The sequence below is a fragment of the Danio aesculapii genome, chromosome 18 (assembly GCF_903798145.1).
Source record: "Danio aesculapii chromosome 18, fDanAes4.1, whole genome shotgun sequence".
Classification (NCBI taxonomy): Eukaryota; Metazoa; Chordata; class Actinopteri; order Cypriniformes; family Danionidae; genus Danio; species Danio aesculapii.
In genome coordinates, this window is record NC_079452.1 from 55,907,294 (window position 1) to 55,923,016 (window position 15,723).

The 15,723-nt window shown below is 36.0% G+C and overlaps 1 protein-coding gene across 2 annotated transcripts in view; it reads right to left on the minus strand.

Annotated features, from left to right (window-relative positions):
- sipa1l3 (signal-induced proliferation-associated 1 like 3) overlaps positions 1-15,723 on the minus strand; it is a 173,462-nt gene that overhangs the window by 5,656 nt on the left and 152,083 nt on the right. For both annotated transcript variants that reach the window (XM_056478864.1, XM_056478863.1), the window contains 6 exons: positions 10,172-10,293; positions 6,633-6,745; positions 6,107-6,552; positions 2,436-2,657; positions 419-581; positions 54-246 (listed from right to left, as the gene is read on the minus strand). In XM_056478864.1, coding sequence (XP_056334839.1) covers positions 54-246; positions 419-581; positions 2,436-2,657; positions 6,107-6,552; positions 6,633-6,745; positions 10,172-10,293 — 1,259 coding nt within the window. The remainder of the gene's footprint in view (positions 1-53; positions 247-418; positions 582-2,435; positions 2,658-6,106; positions 6,553-6,632; positions 6,746-10,171; positions 10,294-15,723) is intronic.

The following is a 15,723-nucleotide window of genomic DNA, read 5'->3' on the forward strand; positions in this document are numbered from 1 at the left end:
TATTCAAACACATATCACAAAAAAACAACAATGACCAACAAAACTCCACCAACCTTTCTTACTGGGCATAAGTGCCCCGTGGTTGGTGTTGTGCCCATGGCGTCGAGTAGGCAGTGTGCACGTAAAGAGAAGGTCACTCGGTGGCACTTGTCCTTCAAACAGAGCTGTGCTTGCATAACTGGAGTCTCTGCGGCCACTGCATAGACTCTCATCTGAGAAAGTGCGCTGCAGTGTCCGATGAGGAGACTGGAGACAAGAGCGCACACACAACAATAAATCAGTTCAATAGCAGAATCTGAATGAGCTTTATTGGCCAAAGTGTGCACAAACACATCTGTGCGTCCATCTTTTATGTGCATCCATAAAAGAATTAGCTCACCTAAAAAATTTCAATTGACTATTTAAATTGAGCGCTCACCGAATCCCGTGACGGACTCTCTGTGGGGTTGTCCATGATGATGAGCTTCTTCAGATCGTCCTCAATGGTGCTCTTGTGAGATCTGCGGGGCGAGCGCAGGTCCCTCAGAGAGGCTCGTAACCGAGGCTGTCCAAACACGTTCTTACTATTCAAGTCCACCTGCCTGAAAGCACACAATAATCAGGACCCCCAGTAATCCAAACAGCTTTCCGGAAAATCCATAAAAACTCATTGTCCAACCTAGTGTTGCTTTTGTCAACGAAAATTATGACTAAATATCTTTGTCAACAAACCATTATCACATAACAAAAATGTTGGTCATGTGACAATGACAATAACTAAATTCATAATGCAAGATTGTTGACAAATAAAACCAAGACTACATGTGGTTTACAGAATTAAAACTGCTGAAATGTCGACGTCACTGTTGCTTTCGCCAACAAAAACTATGACTAAACATCTTCGTCAACGAACCTTTATCACATGACAGAAAACGAGACAAGATACGAAGAAAATGCTGGTCATGTGACGATGACTATAATTAAATTGATTATGCAATATTGTTGACGAATAAAACCGAGACTAAATGTGGTTTACAGACTAAAAACTGTTTAAATGTCGATGTCACTGTTGCTTTCGCCAACAAAAACTATGACTAAATATCTTCGTCAACGAACCTTTATCACATGACAGAAAACGAGACAAGATACGAAGAAAATGCTGGTCATGTGACGATGACTATAATTAAATTCATAATGCAATATAATTGAGGAATAAAACCGAGACTAAATGTGGTTTACAGACTAAAAACTGTTTAAATGTCGACGTCACTGTTGCTTTCGCCAACAAAAACTATGACTGAATATCTTCGTCAACGAGCCTTTATCACATGATGGAAAACGAAACAAGATACGAAGAAAATGCAGGTTATGTGACGATGACAATAACTAAATTTATAATGCAATATTATCGATGAATAAAACCGAGACTAAATGTGGTTTACAGAATAAAAACTGCTGAAATGTCTCCTATTTTCGTTGACTAAAATGAGACGAAATTAAATGTTATAATGTTATTTTGTTTTGATGTCACACTATTATTATTTTGCAGTAAGGTTGCACTGCACAGACATAGGTGACATCACTTCCTCTAACCACACATTATTTAAAAGATGACTGTGTGTGTGTGTGTGTGTGTGTGTGTGTGTGTGTGTGTGTGTGTGTGTGCGCGTGTTTGTTTCTCTTTGTTAAAATTGATTAGATTCATTTTTTATGGCAATGTTAATTGATGCTATTTTATTTATTATTTTTTAAATTATTTTTATTTCTTTTATTCACTTACGTGTGTGTACTTCTAACATATTCAGTCGGTCAAATAAATATTTTAACTTCATATCAGAGTGTCATCTTCCATGTCTGGAATCTATGTGGTATTGAGTCAATAATGTAGCAATAATAATACAGGGTGATTCAAAAAGAATACCACAACTTTCGTGTTGATGTCACTCGAGTGTCTGAAGGGGGTCATGTTGGACACCTATGAACTTGTTTTCTACTGTAAATACATTAAGTACTCTTTACACTGATTAATTTCCCAAAGTTCCATCATGTTTCTTTAATTAAATACAGATTTTCAAAGTTGGGATATTCTTTTTGAATCACCCTGTAAAATAACCGTGTTTGAAATGGGTTTGACCAAATGACTTTGGTTTTGTCTTTACTACTAGATATTATATCGACTAATTAAACAGAATTTCATTACTAAAAGAGACTAAAATTCTGTTTTTATTGACTAAAATTAAATGTCATCAGTTTTCTTTAACTAAAAGTAGACAAAAATAGTCATGAATGAGTCTGACTAAAATAAAACATATATACTCAGAACTGTAGTCGACTAAAACCTGACTAGACTAAGAGTATGAATGAGGCTAAAACTAAAGTGTCAGCTTCACACAAAGACTAGACTAAAATGAAAATGAAAACAGGTCACCAAAAACGACGCTAGTACAAACACATACTTGCTGTTGTTGCCATCAGTGGAGGTGCTGGTTGCTGTGCTGTTCTCCTCCTGTTGCCAGGCATTCTTGCTTTTACTGTATGACTTGGGTGCGGAGCTTGAGAGCTGTGTTGCGCTTGACAGCTGGGCGGAGCCTGACGTGGGCGTGACTGTCGATGATCTGAAAGGCCGAGGTTTATCGACCACAGCAGGGGTCTTATATCCTTGAGGAGTATAGCAGGCCCTAAATCCAAACACAGATACACACAATTCAGATGCCAGCTGGCTGGGATTACGCAGAATTACCAACAGTGAAAAATAAGCTTTATAACACGCTATAGCTGTGGTCTTAATCTGTTATCGCCAGACATTGTAACACTTTCTGTAAAGCCTATTTGTATAATGTGTTATAAGGGTATATTTAATGTTTAATAAAAACACTGCATTATCAGATACATAACGATAACAAGATTTCTTATTACATTTTCATTTCCTGGATTAGTTTTGTTTTAAAGAATAGCAACAAAAATAAGCAACCCTTTTTAATTGAATCCACCCTAATCATTGAAAATACAATTAGATGTCAAGATACGAAACCAAAATACAAGATACTATAGCCTAATATATAATCCACTACAATTTATAATCTGTGTAATTACTAATATTTTGCGATGCACTGATGTGGATTTTTTTGACTAAAACTGATAACCATAACTGGTTAGGCCGATAGACAAAATATTAGTCGATTAATATAAATGTTTCTAATTTTTCTACTTGATTGCAAAACAAAAGCCAAACACAGAGTGAACATCTGTTATTACTTTAAAAGTTTAACTTCATTCAAGTTTAAACTGATCTCTGAACTTTATTAATCAAATGGCTCATTTCTAAAGCTAATACATTTATATAAATAAAACTACTGCCTGACCAGAAAAAACTAAATTAAATAAATCCATAAAGAAACCAAGTCACTGAATATTAACTAAATCACCAAACAATAATCTATCTTCAAATGGCTTCTGGGGCTTAAGCCCTGACTGTTTTTTCAAAAGCTCCCAATCTTTTGGGTTTGTTAAGTTGTCAAAGTGTAGTTTTTCAACACATTATGCTAAAATATTTAAATCTGTTCAACTTTCCTTTCCCCAGGATCAATAAAACAATATCAGCTGGGCTTTCGCTATCTCTTTTTTATTTATTTAAGGGTTTTTAATGGAGACAGGCCCATGGCAGTAAGTACTTTCTCCAAAAGCGAGTTTCCATCACACACAGTGGTCTTGCATAGCCACGCCTCCTGTCAATCACTCAAAGCTCACTCACTTGTCTCATCTCCACACAACAATTGTACTTTATGTTTGTTACCAGCTTTAATTTTGTATAAAGTAAGCTTGTTGAATATTCTGAGGATAATGATGGTTTGCTATTGTAAATAATTACAGACGCAATAAAAGTCTCGTTTTGGTTCATTTAAGATTTATCTCAGATTTTCGTTGACTTTCCATGCAATTTGACGAGATGTTCTGATTGGCTGACATTAATGAATATTCTTATCAGGAATAAAACTGACTATTTATTTAAACCGTGCCAACTCTGCTGAGCTGTAGTTCAACAGTTAGGCCTGCTACTGTTAGTTTTTGCTAAGTAGGCTACTTCCTTATATATATATATATATATATATATATATATATATATATATATATATATATATATATATATATATATATATATATATATATATATTGTTTTTGTAGAAAATGTATATACTAATCTATAATGCCTTAAATGGACAGACTTTTATGGGTAAATGGGGTGTAATGGGGAGGAAGGGGAATTTGGGCTAAGCCCCGGATGTTTACAATGTCTGTCTCCACCCCTGAATAATACAACATTTTTCAACTTGGGAAAAACATATTGGCCTATATTTCTTATCAGACCGATAATAATAACATTAAAAATCCCATTTATCAGCTGATAATGATATGGCCACAGATATATTGTGCATACCTACTAATATTATTATTAATGATTCAACGATACACATTGTAACATTGTTTATAAGACATTATACATGCATTGTAGCCCATTAGGAAAGATCTTATAATGCATTGTGGACAAGTAAAGTAAGGGATTACTTTTTAATTACAAGTAATTAAATTACAGTTCCGTTTGAAATACTGGCCTTAAATAGTCTAATTAAATTAAACAGCTCTGTATAAATCAATCCAGAGAAGCAGAGTAAGTGTATCTTTGTTAAACAAACAATAATTTGATTGTTCAACTAAAGAAGGTCACATTTGTCTGACAGTTTTACGTTCTTAAAGGGGTCCAATTTTGCCTTTTTAAATGTTAGTAAGTGTCAAATTTCAGTTTGGGCACAAAAAGAGAATTGAAACGTTACATTGGGCGGCACGGTGGCTCAGTGGTTAGCACTGTCGCCTCACAGCAAGAAGGCTGCTGGAACTAAGTAGTTTTATGAATGTGTACTTTTACTTCCCCTTGAGTACATTTTTAGTGCTGTATCGGTACTTTTACTCCACTAATTTCCTTCAACTTGCAGTCACTACTTAATTTTTTCTTGTCTATGAGGATTAGAAAATCAGTCCTGTAATTCTTGTCTAATCAAATCGCACATAGAATATAAATTGCATCATAATGAACTACCTCAAGACATGTGCGATTTATAATTGCAGCAAACTGTTTGGAAGCATTAAAAGTGTACAAGAAGATGTCCAAAGTCTTTACACACATTGACTCAGAGACTGTTTAGATGCACATCACTGATTAGAAGATGAAGGATGTTTACTGTACACCCAACAGGCACAATACTTCATCATGAGGTCAAATTGACGTTGTACCCCAATGTCGTGTGGACGTTGTAATATGTTTGAAAATGAAAATCAGGTTTACATCAGAACTCAACGTCAGGCCGACGTCAATATCCAATGTTTAACCTGAAATCAACCAAATATCAATATATAATGATGTTATAGCTTGACGCTGTGTGGACGTTACCACTATGACGTCTATCAGATGTTGAATTTTGGTTGCCATACAGTACCTGACGAATAAATGTCAGTATTTGACATCAATATGACATTGGTTTAAGATGTTGGCTCGATGTTGAGTTTTAGTCACTTTCTAACACAACCTAAAATCGACCAAATATCAACCTCATTTGACGTCGTTATTGAACATCAAAATAACATTGTCCTTAGATGCTGGCTAGACATTGAATTTTGATCACCTGACATCACAACCTAAATCTAACATAATATTAACGTCTTATGGCATTGTGTGTCTGCTGGGCAATTACTAAATGCACTACAGAATGTTGCGTTTACACACACACATCCACAAATTACATGCAAATGCATCAGCATCTTACAGTGTAATACTCATTACTCTTGAGTACTTTTGAAAGCGCTACTTTTTACTCATGTTTTGAGTAATATTTACAACAGATACTTTTACTCTACTCGCACTACATTTTTAGGCAAGTAATGGTACTTTTACTGGTATTGACTGATTGACTTGATAAGTAATATAATAAGTCATTTAAATACATTTTAATGCTTTAATTAGCAATTCATACTTTTTTTGAAGTGACTCAACACTGATTATGAGTTCAGGCTTTATAGAGAGTTTACTCATGATGTAGATGTTTCGATATTGCGTACATTTAATAAAATACAATACCTGGGTTTAAAGTTATCAGCATTGGCTGATCCGGGAGGGGGGAATGTACGCGTTCGGTAGTTCTTGCTTTGATTTGCTGATGCGGCAATGATGGGTGATGATTCTCTGCGTCGACCCTCTCCAACCGTCCACGCTCCGGCTCCTGCCAGCTCCTGCAGGCCGCTGTATGTAGCTGAGCCGTGCAGGGGTTTGTGAGGTATTCCTGCAAGACTTCGGCTGGGTTTGGCTCCTTTAGTGTTGGGACTCGGCGTGTAGAGGGAAGCATCGATTCCACTGTCACTGGATCCTCCTTTACCCATGGGGTCAGGATCGGGGTCTGAGGGGTCACTGAGGGCCCCAGAAACCCCACCTCCGACCCCGTCAAACCAGCGCTCGTCACTGTGACTGCTGGAAGCGTTGCTGGAGAGTGTGTTACTGCTGGAGTGACTGGAATAGTGCGTTTCACCCTGCGATAAAGAGAGCAGGATCTATTAATCAAACATCAGTTTAATTAAGGGTTAATAAAATGATCAGGGGGGCTTTTTACCTTTGAGTGTCGGTTAGGAGAGTCCTTCCCTGCGCCGTCCTGTCGGGTCTGTCTTCTCTGAGCTGAGTTCGCAGATACACCCCTCGAGGATGCAGGAACATGCCACATGGGCTCTGTCCAACACACACAAACACTCATTTACATGCACTTTATGTTTCATATTTTTGAAATATCACATAAATACCATATAACATCTTTATACGGTCAGAAATCAGGGTACAAAAGCAGTCACTGCTAGAGCTGTGCTGAAAAATCTTTTTTTTTTCTCAAAACGCATCGCTAATCTCACTTCTAGGGACGTAATGATTCACTGTGAGTCAGTTGAAATTCAATTAAAATATATGACGATTGTCGGTGCCAGTGGTGTATTGGTTAGTGCGTCGACACATGCACTCCGGTGCTCACGGTGACCCGAGTTCGATTCCCGCCTCGTGGTCCTTCCCCTTTCTCTGCTCCCCATGCTTTCCTGTCAATACTCTATATTCAAAACAGTTTAAATCTAGAATGAATCGCGATAAATATTTTGAACAGAGGGGGCGCTGTGTTTACAGGAGCAAACTCGCTTTACTTGCACATCAGCAGCGACCAACAAGAGGTGGGGCGGCAGAGTACAATAACAGCGGTGGAGTGCGACAGACAAAACACAAACTGTGTGCAAATAATGCAAAAGACGTTTATTTACACTAACAGAACAACGAATATGATGCACATAAACCATCAGCTCAGTGGAAAACTTCTGTCACGGATGTCTATGCGCAAAAAAAAAACTGTAAATAAGCCAAACCACCCAGACCGGATGGTTTGCAGCTCCACTTGCTGCAACCCATAGTGCATCAGGGTTTTCATAGCGAAAGTGTGAAGATGTTTTTCAGACTGAAAAAGAAAGCTGTTCTCTAACAGAAGCAGGTATTAGATTATTTTTACACTCTCCTTTTCAAACAAGTTCATGCATATTTTAATAATTTATTTTTTTATATTTATTATATATATTTATTTATATAATATAATTTAATCTTCTTAAGTGCATCACATTGATACTTACACAAATTAATTATACAAGTAATATTAATTACTCATCTTCATAATCATGTTTAACTCCTGTCTCCATTGTACTTTACAATTGGGTATATGCCGAGCTAGTGTTGTAGTGCCGAGTAGTGTTCCCATACTGATAAACTTCCAGTGACTTGTTATTGTGAGTTTTTTCCCATTTTATACGATTATTTTTACAGCATCGATGTTGTAATGTAGTTAAAATACCATCAGTTAAATAGACGTTGGCATTCATTTAGTTGCTCAAGCGTAAAACGAGACAAAAAGGCATTTACTCGCATGCACCTGTCAGAATCGGCTGATTTTTAAAGAAAACAGACCTTAAACCTGCCGTTTTTGCAATGGCATACAGTTCACCGGAAACGCTTAACCCAGGTTACTGGCAAATTAAAAGTCCTATAAGCATACTTCGGCATATACCCTATTAGTAAACGTATAATCAGTGTTTTATACCAGTGGTCAGTGCCCTGGAGCAGAGGGCCTATTGACCACCTCTGTACACACTGCTCTCTGGTTTAGGAAAGGGTTTCCTCAATAAAAATATTGAGGATGATATTTGGGAAAACGTTCAGAATCTCATATGGGTATCAATAGCCATAATTGGAAAGAGAACGACTGGAAAATAAAAGTTAGGTTTTTTAGAACACCATTGATGGGCTCAAAATATGCTAATCATCCACAGTCAGAGGAATGCTGGAGGGGTTGCGGGAATGTGGGTAATCTTGCACATATATTTTGGGGTCTGAAAATACTTGTATTTTGGTAAGGGGAAAAGATTGAGATAATGAAAATTATGCAGTTAGATCTACCTTTTACTCCCCTGTTTTTCTTGCTTGAAGGGATACTCTAGGATATATATAATAAAAACCAGAGATATATACTACATATATTTTTACTAAGTGCAAGAAAGACTATAACAATAAATTGAATGAAGCCACACCCTCCAACAACAGTACAGTGGATAGAAAAACTTGAATCTATATATAGAATGGAGTATATGACTGCTCAACTTCAATTAAAAATGGATATTTTTAAACAAAGATGGGCACTGTTACTTTGTATCTGAACAGGACATAGTATTTCCAGCTGCTTTAAAACTGAAAATAGTGTATGTTTTTTGTAATTTGTTTTTATTTACATTTAGGGTTACTTTTTTCTGTTTTTTTTTTAATAATCGCTGCTGTCACTAAATGTTCTGTTCTGTAAAATGTTTTAATGTATAAAAATAAAGTAAAAAAAAAGAAAAAAAAAGAAAGGCTTTCCTCTCCACACCAGCCATCTCACTCCGCAGTCAAAGAGTTTTTTCCTCAGCAGGGGGACATTGTAAATGTGAAATGACCTTAGCTTATGACAGACAACATATGCTGAGATTTCTTTTTAAAAATGTCAAATCCCAGCACAGTCACAGTTTTAGATTGTTTATATTAATGAGTCTTCAGTTTGTATTATTCTTTTTTTATTTTGTTTTTAAAATAGCAATTTGGTTATGGCAGAAAATCTATTCTATTTTGCAAAAAATGCGCAGCATTTAGGAAAAGAAAAATGAAAGGGCACTTCACCTTAAATTTGTATCAAATACATTTATTTTTTAAAATCATGACTGAATCGTGAGACTAGTATTGTGAATCCTATCGAATTGTGAGTCAGGTGAATCATTACATCCCTACTCACTTCAATTGATTCTGAGCTCAGTTTTTACCAGGGTAATAATAAACTGATGTGAATCGAAAAATGATTCTGCACTGATTTTGACATTTTCGCAATGCATTTCGATTCTCTCTTTAATCAAATCACTGTTCAATTTGACAACGAAAATAACGAAGAACATTTTCATCTGCTATCTTTTTCTCCCAAGACTAAGATAAGACGAGGACAGTGACATGATTTCTTGCACCACTGATATGAATTTAATTACATAATTAAAAACTGTTCGGTTTGGTTTTGTTCACCAAACTGTGTAGATGTTTCTTTTTTTACTCCTAGAAATGACTAAACTGTCCAGAACAGCCCTGAAAGCTGCACTGAAAGCTGATCTGACAATTGAAGTCAGCAGTTAGCTATAGTGCGCATGTGACCTTTGTAAAGAGAATGCCTCCTCCTTCATTCTTAATAACCAGATGTTTGTTGAGTCAGTGTTATTTTAGCGTTTTTTTCACACTATTATTGTTTTCCCTCTGTTTTCTGCATTGGCTTACATTTTTAGCTTCATATTCATTTGAAATTGTCTTTAATTATTAATTTTTTTACTATAAAACTTTTAATTTTAGTTATCTACAATTTAAACTCAGAAATCAACTGAAAGAAAAGTTTTTAATTTCTCAAAGATGTTCAATCTAATATTCATATTTTATTCAAAAAAGGCATATTTTCCGAGTTTATCCAGCAGAGGGCAGAGTTCACAAAGTGATAGAGCCATATAATTAAAAAAAAACAGTTTTAAAGACTGATGCAGCATGTCTTTGTAGTTTTGCAGTGTTTTTATTTACCTGACTTGTTGCGCTCCATTGTGCTTTCTTGACTAGTGAAACCAGAAGATGATTCTCCACTTGAGACATCAACAGTAACATGTGGGTCAAATGGCTGGAGAGGCCGTTGTACAGACCCAAACCTACACACACAACAAACACGAACACGTTAACATTGCATATATTCTGGCTTCCTAAAAGCATGTCAACCAGCTAAATTTATAAGATATTATATACAGTAGTTCATAAATATCTCTCAAACTAAATTTTGCATAAGCAAGATTCCGACAGTAAAATAAACCCACTCCAGCATATTCTGTAGATTAAGAAACCCACCAGGGGCCAGTTTTGAAACAGTGTGACTAGGTTTGCATCATACACACTCCATAATGAGTACTGGGTCTGTTAGAGCCTTAGTGTTGTCACTCGTCACCCTGTGGGTCTGAGTGATGTTCAGCTGAATCTGACGGGACTATTAATAGCACTCATTAGCACATCCTGCTGAATCACCACCAGAAACAGCGTGTGTCAAATACTGACAAACCAACAGTACCCTAACATCTCTCTACAACACACTAATGCACTTTAAACTGCTCACAAGTCACAGAAAAAAAAAAGAGTTCAATTTGACAATGAAAATAATGATGAAATATACCCATCAACTACCTTTTACAAAACGAGGACACTAACGAATAGTTGAAAAAATGACTAAAACTTACAAAAAATTGCTCTTTATTATGGTCAACATAGATTTTTGTTATGATGTGCTGTTCATCAGAGCGCATGCATTCATAGTTTTCAGTCCCTTTAGTGGCGCAGCAGCCATGTCAACATTTGATTGTTTCAAGCCATAGGGCTATTTAATTTATTCAACCTGGCCTCTGAGGCACTTGGTTCTGGCCTTCAAGTAGCTTAATGCAAAAAGACATCACTAGAAAGAATTTAATCAAGTCAGACAATGGGCAGTACAGTTAACAAGTAATGCGAGTCTGTTCCAGCCTCTCCTGAGAGACAGCCTCTCCTGAGAAGGTGAATCTAATGTGAAAAGAATCTAATTATGGATTAACTGCAAGATTAATATTAATTAATAATAATCTTATTGGTAATATGTCAACTAAATCCAGACTAAAACACCTAGGTTTTTAATTTGACTAAAACTAGACTAAGACTCAAATTAGACTAAAACACTTGGTTTACTTAGACTAAAACTAGAGTGTTCAGCGACTAAAAGTCTCTGCATTTTAGTCTAGTTTTAGTCTAAGTAAAAACTAGACTAAAACTACGGTAAAATACTTGAGGTTTACTTCGACCAAAACTAGAATAAGACTAAAACTAGAGTAAAATACTTGAGGTTTACTTCGACTAAAACTAGACTACAATACTTGAGGTTTACTTAGACTAAAACTAGACTAAAACTAGACTAAAATGCAGAGACTTTTAGTCAAAGTAAACCAAGTGTTTTAGTCTAATTTTAGTGTTAGTCTTGTTTTAGTCAAATTAAAAACTACACTAAGACTAGACTAAACTAGACTAAATACTTGAGGTTTACTTTGACTTAAACTAGATTATGGCTAAAACTAGGCTAAAATACTTGAGGTTTACTTTGACTTAAACTAGACTAAGACTAAAACTAGACTAAGACTTGGTTAACTTTGACTAAAACTAGAGTGATCGGCTACTAAAGAAAAAAGTTGACTAAATATGATAAAAACTAACAAGGACATTTACAAGGACATTTACACAGTCAAATTGAAAATAGGTGACAAAATAACAGTACTTTAAAGTCTGCTAAAAGTGTATATATATATATATATATATATATATATATATATATATATATATATATATATATATATATATATATATATATATATATATATATATAAGCAAAAGGTTCAAATTTTAAATCAAATATTATGATGTTGAAACATTTCTTAGGTGGATTAACTTGCATGCTTTTATTGTTAACACAAGACCAGAAATCTGTGCTAACAAGGTTTCATGTGGACTTTAAAATATGGTCCATGGCCTTGCTTCCACCTGGTATTAAATGGCTCACCCAAAAATGAACATTCGGTCATAATTTACTTTCCCTGTTTCCCTGAGTTTTTTGTTCTGATGAAAACAAAATGAAGGAAAATTGAGGAAAATGGGGGGTCAGCTGGGGTCATTATTGGTCACCTAAAGTGAACTGTGAATAGTGTTGAATGAATGAACCCATGTTATGCCGTGGATGGCGACTACAATTTCATTTGTAATCTGTGTGTACTGAGATACACTGTTCTGATGCTATTGCTCACAACATGTCCCATGAATACCACATTGCGTCAACTGATGGAAAGTAAGTGGTCTTTTGTAAATGTTTGAATACATTTGACCACAAAAGTGTTTCCACTTCAAAAGCAATCCAATCAAATGTGTTTTCAACTACCACTGGAAAAGGACAAAAGCGGACAAGGTCAAAACATTCCAAACCCTTTTACAAAAATATTTAGTGTTGTCCACTTGTGATGAAAATGCATCTTAATAGCAGGTGTAAACTGGGCCAAAAACACAATAAGCTGAATTACTCTTCCTTGAGCTCTCTAAATATGGAAGGTGTTTGTCATGGGGCTGATGTTTGAAGGGGACAAGCCTTAATTAGATGCGGAACAACCACAATATGCTAATCAGTGACCCACTTTTTATAACTGCATTAAATATGAATGCATGCGACTTGATTAGGGGACTGAAGAAGGGAAAATAACAGATTTTTTTGTTCCTGGTCTTATAGTGACCAATTCAGGGATTCAACATAGGGGGGAAAACATCTACAAGTTCTTCTGGTAAAACAGGGTGGCACACAACAGTGCCTGTACATGCCATGACCTCTGCATTATATACATATACAATCACACACAATAGGCCTGTGAATCAGCAGTGGAGGTCTAGCTGAAACATGCCTGAACCGCAGCCACTTTTACCATCAGTCACACCCACTGAAGATGTTAAACACTGCCTGAAGATGTTCATTTCCATCCTGACATTTACAGCTTCTGTTGTATTAGTTTCCAATGCAAAACAAGATGAAGAATTGAGAAGTGTGATTCATAGAGCCACGTAAGTTCTTTGGAATTTTCCATTTTAATGATAACACCGTATGGGAAAATTTGAAAGTTTTGGATTCCACTGCAGTGCATTTTTCAATTGTATTACTAAACAAGCATGCTAAATGGATGGATTTAACCATTGTGCTTTTTGTTGTCTAGCAGATGACACGGTGTTCAAGATATAAGTAGTTTTCAACTGTAAAAATGAGCATTTCACAATTGATGCAAAATTTGAGGATACACGTAAAATGTAAAAAATAATAATAATAAAAAATGTGTATTTTTGTATTGTTTTATACATCATTTGCAACCCCCCCCCCCCCCCCCCCCCCCCCCCAAAAAAAAAACGAAATAAATAAATGTAAAAAAATATTTGAACACTATATACTGTATATATGATACTATATATAGTATGTATTATAATGAACACTTTATTTTGCATTGCAGGTCAGTAGTTGGCGATATCCTTTTGTACAGGAATGTGCCTGCACACATTTGCTCCAATAGTACAGCATTGCTTAGGTTGTTAACTACTTGCACATGATGTCATTCTTTTCTTCAATAGTTTGCATTTTCAGGCCTCAAACTGATGTTGTTGTGTAAAGAAGGGCCAAAATGTAAATCGTTTTGGTTGAACATTTTCATGTAAACACCTTTAAATTGAATGACCGTTTGTGTACTTTTATTTCACTCATTAATGAATTTCAATTCAAATTAATTGAACAGTTTTATTCATATTACAGTGTTTATCAGAATCCATGTAAAAAAGAATGATCACCTGTTCAATGGTCATGAGGCAGACAGTATAATGTGTGTGTGTGTGATCCTAAAGTGTCAAAATGCTTAAAACCATCAGAGTAAGTCTCCAATAATAATTTTAGCGACAGGAACTGTCATAGAGACAGTTTATTTAGGCCACGCCCACACCAGGGGGAAAAACAATCCAACCCTCTCCAATGACTTTCTATTGTGGGAGGCTGCCTCCTTGTCATTTTTGATTAACAACATAAAAACAGAACAATGCCTGAAAGCTGCTGTTTGACATGCTGTACAGTAAACAAGCTAAAAAAAAACACACACAACTATGTTTTTATAAGTTACTAAGCCATGAAAGCCAGTCTATAAGAAGACAAAAGTGGATACATGCAATAACATGAAGCATGTGCAAAAAGAACAGGTAAACTTTGGGATCCTGACACTCAGTATCCCTACGTGTACACTCTTTTACTGCAAAGTCTAATATATAAATGTCAGTTTTATATGTTAATTTCTGTAAGCTAAGATGTAGCATTTTGACATCATGCAATTTCTTAGAGTGTACTCATACTAGGCTATCCAAACCATGCCCAGATGCGTTTAGCCTGGTTTATACTTCTGCGTTGAGTGATCGGCGTCACCCTCGGCGTATGCCTTGCTCATTGCAGTGCATTTATACTTCTGCATGCTGTTTGTGTTGCTCTGCAATAACTCTTCTCAAACACTAGCTGGCAGTAGGTTGTGTTATGTTCCTCTGTTTCAAGTTTCTTCACTGGTGTTTTGTTTTTTCTGAATGCTACCTTAATGTACAAGTAATAATAATAATAATGATAATAATAATAATAATAATAAATTTTATTTATAATGCGCTTTTCTCAGTCCCAAAACGCTAACAGAGATACAAGGCAAACAAAGCAGAACAATAAAAACAGTCAAAAAATAAAAAGACCACAATAAAATATGAACGATTCAATACAATTGGATGATAAAATTAACAAAAATAATCAATCTAAGTTAAAAGCAATGGTAAAAAGGTGAGTCTTAAGAAGTTTCTTAAAACATTCCAGAGAAACAGCATTCCTGATGCTGGTGGGTAGGCCATTCCATAACTTAGGCGCACTATGAAAAAGCACGCCCACCCATAGTCTTCAGTTTACAGCGTGGCTGATACAGCAAGATTACAGATGAAGAACGAAGAGTGCGGGTGGGAGTGGCCAGAGTTACCAGGTCACAAATGTAGTCAGGTGCTACCCCATGCACTGCTTTGTATGTTAAAATCAGAGTCTTAAAATCAAGCTAGACTAAAACACTAGCTAAAACACGCTCATTTTGAGGCGGGAACCCGCGGACATGCAACATCTTTAATCATGAGGTAAACACAAAACAACAGCTCCTTCACGGGACTCGACACTTGTACACACTCGCCCCAATGGATTCGTTATACACTCGATATCGCTACCAAGCAGACCAATCCCAGAGCCTACATTACATGTCGTTGTGACATGTAAACAAGGTTGATTTATACTTCTGCGTCAAGCACACACATATGGTCCGGCGCAGCCTACGTGTGGTCGCATAGCCCTTGCAGTGGCCGACGCTGACCTCTCAAAAAACTTAACTACATGTCGTAACGATACGTAGCGCAAGCTCTGTGATTGGTCACTTGGTATTGCTGATGAGTGTGAGCCGTGCAAACCCATTGCAGTGAGTGTTTACAAGTGACGAGTC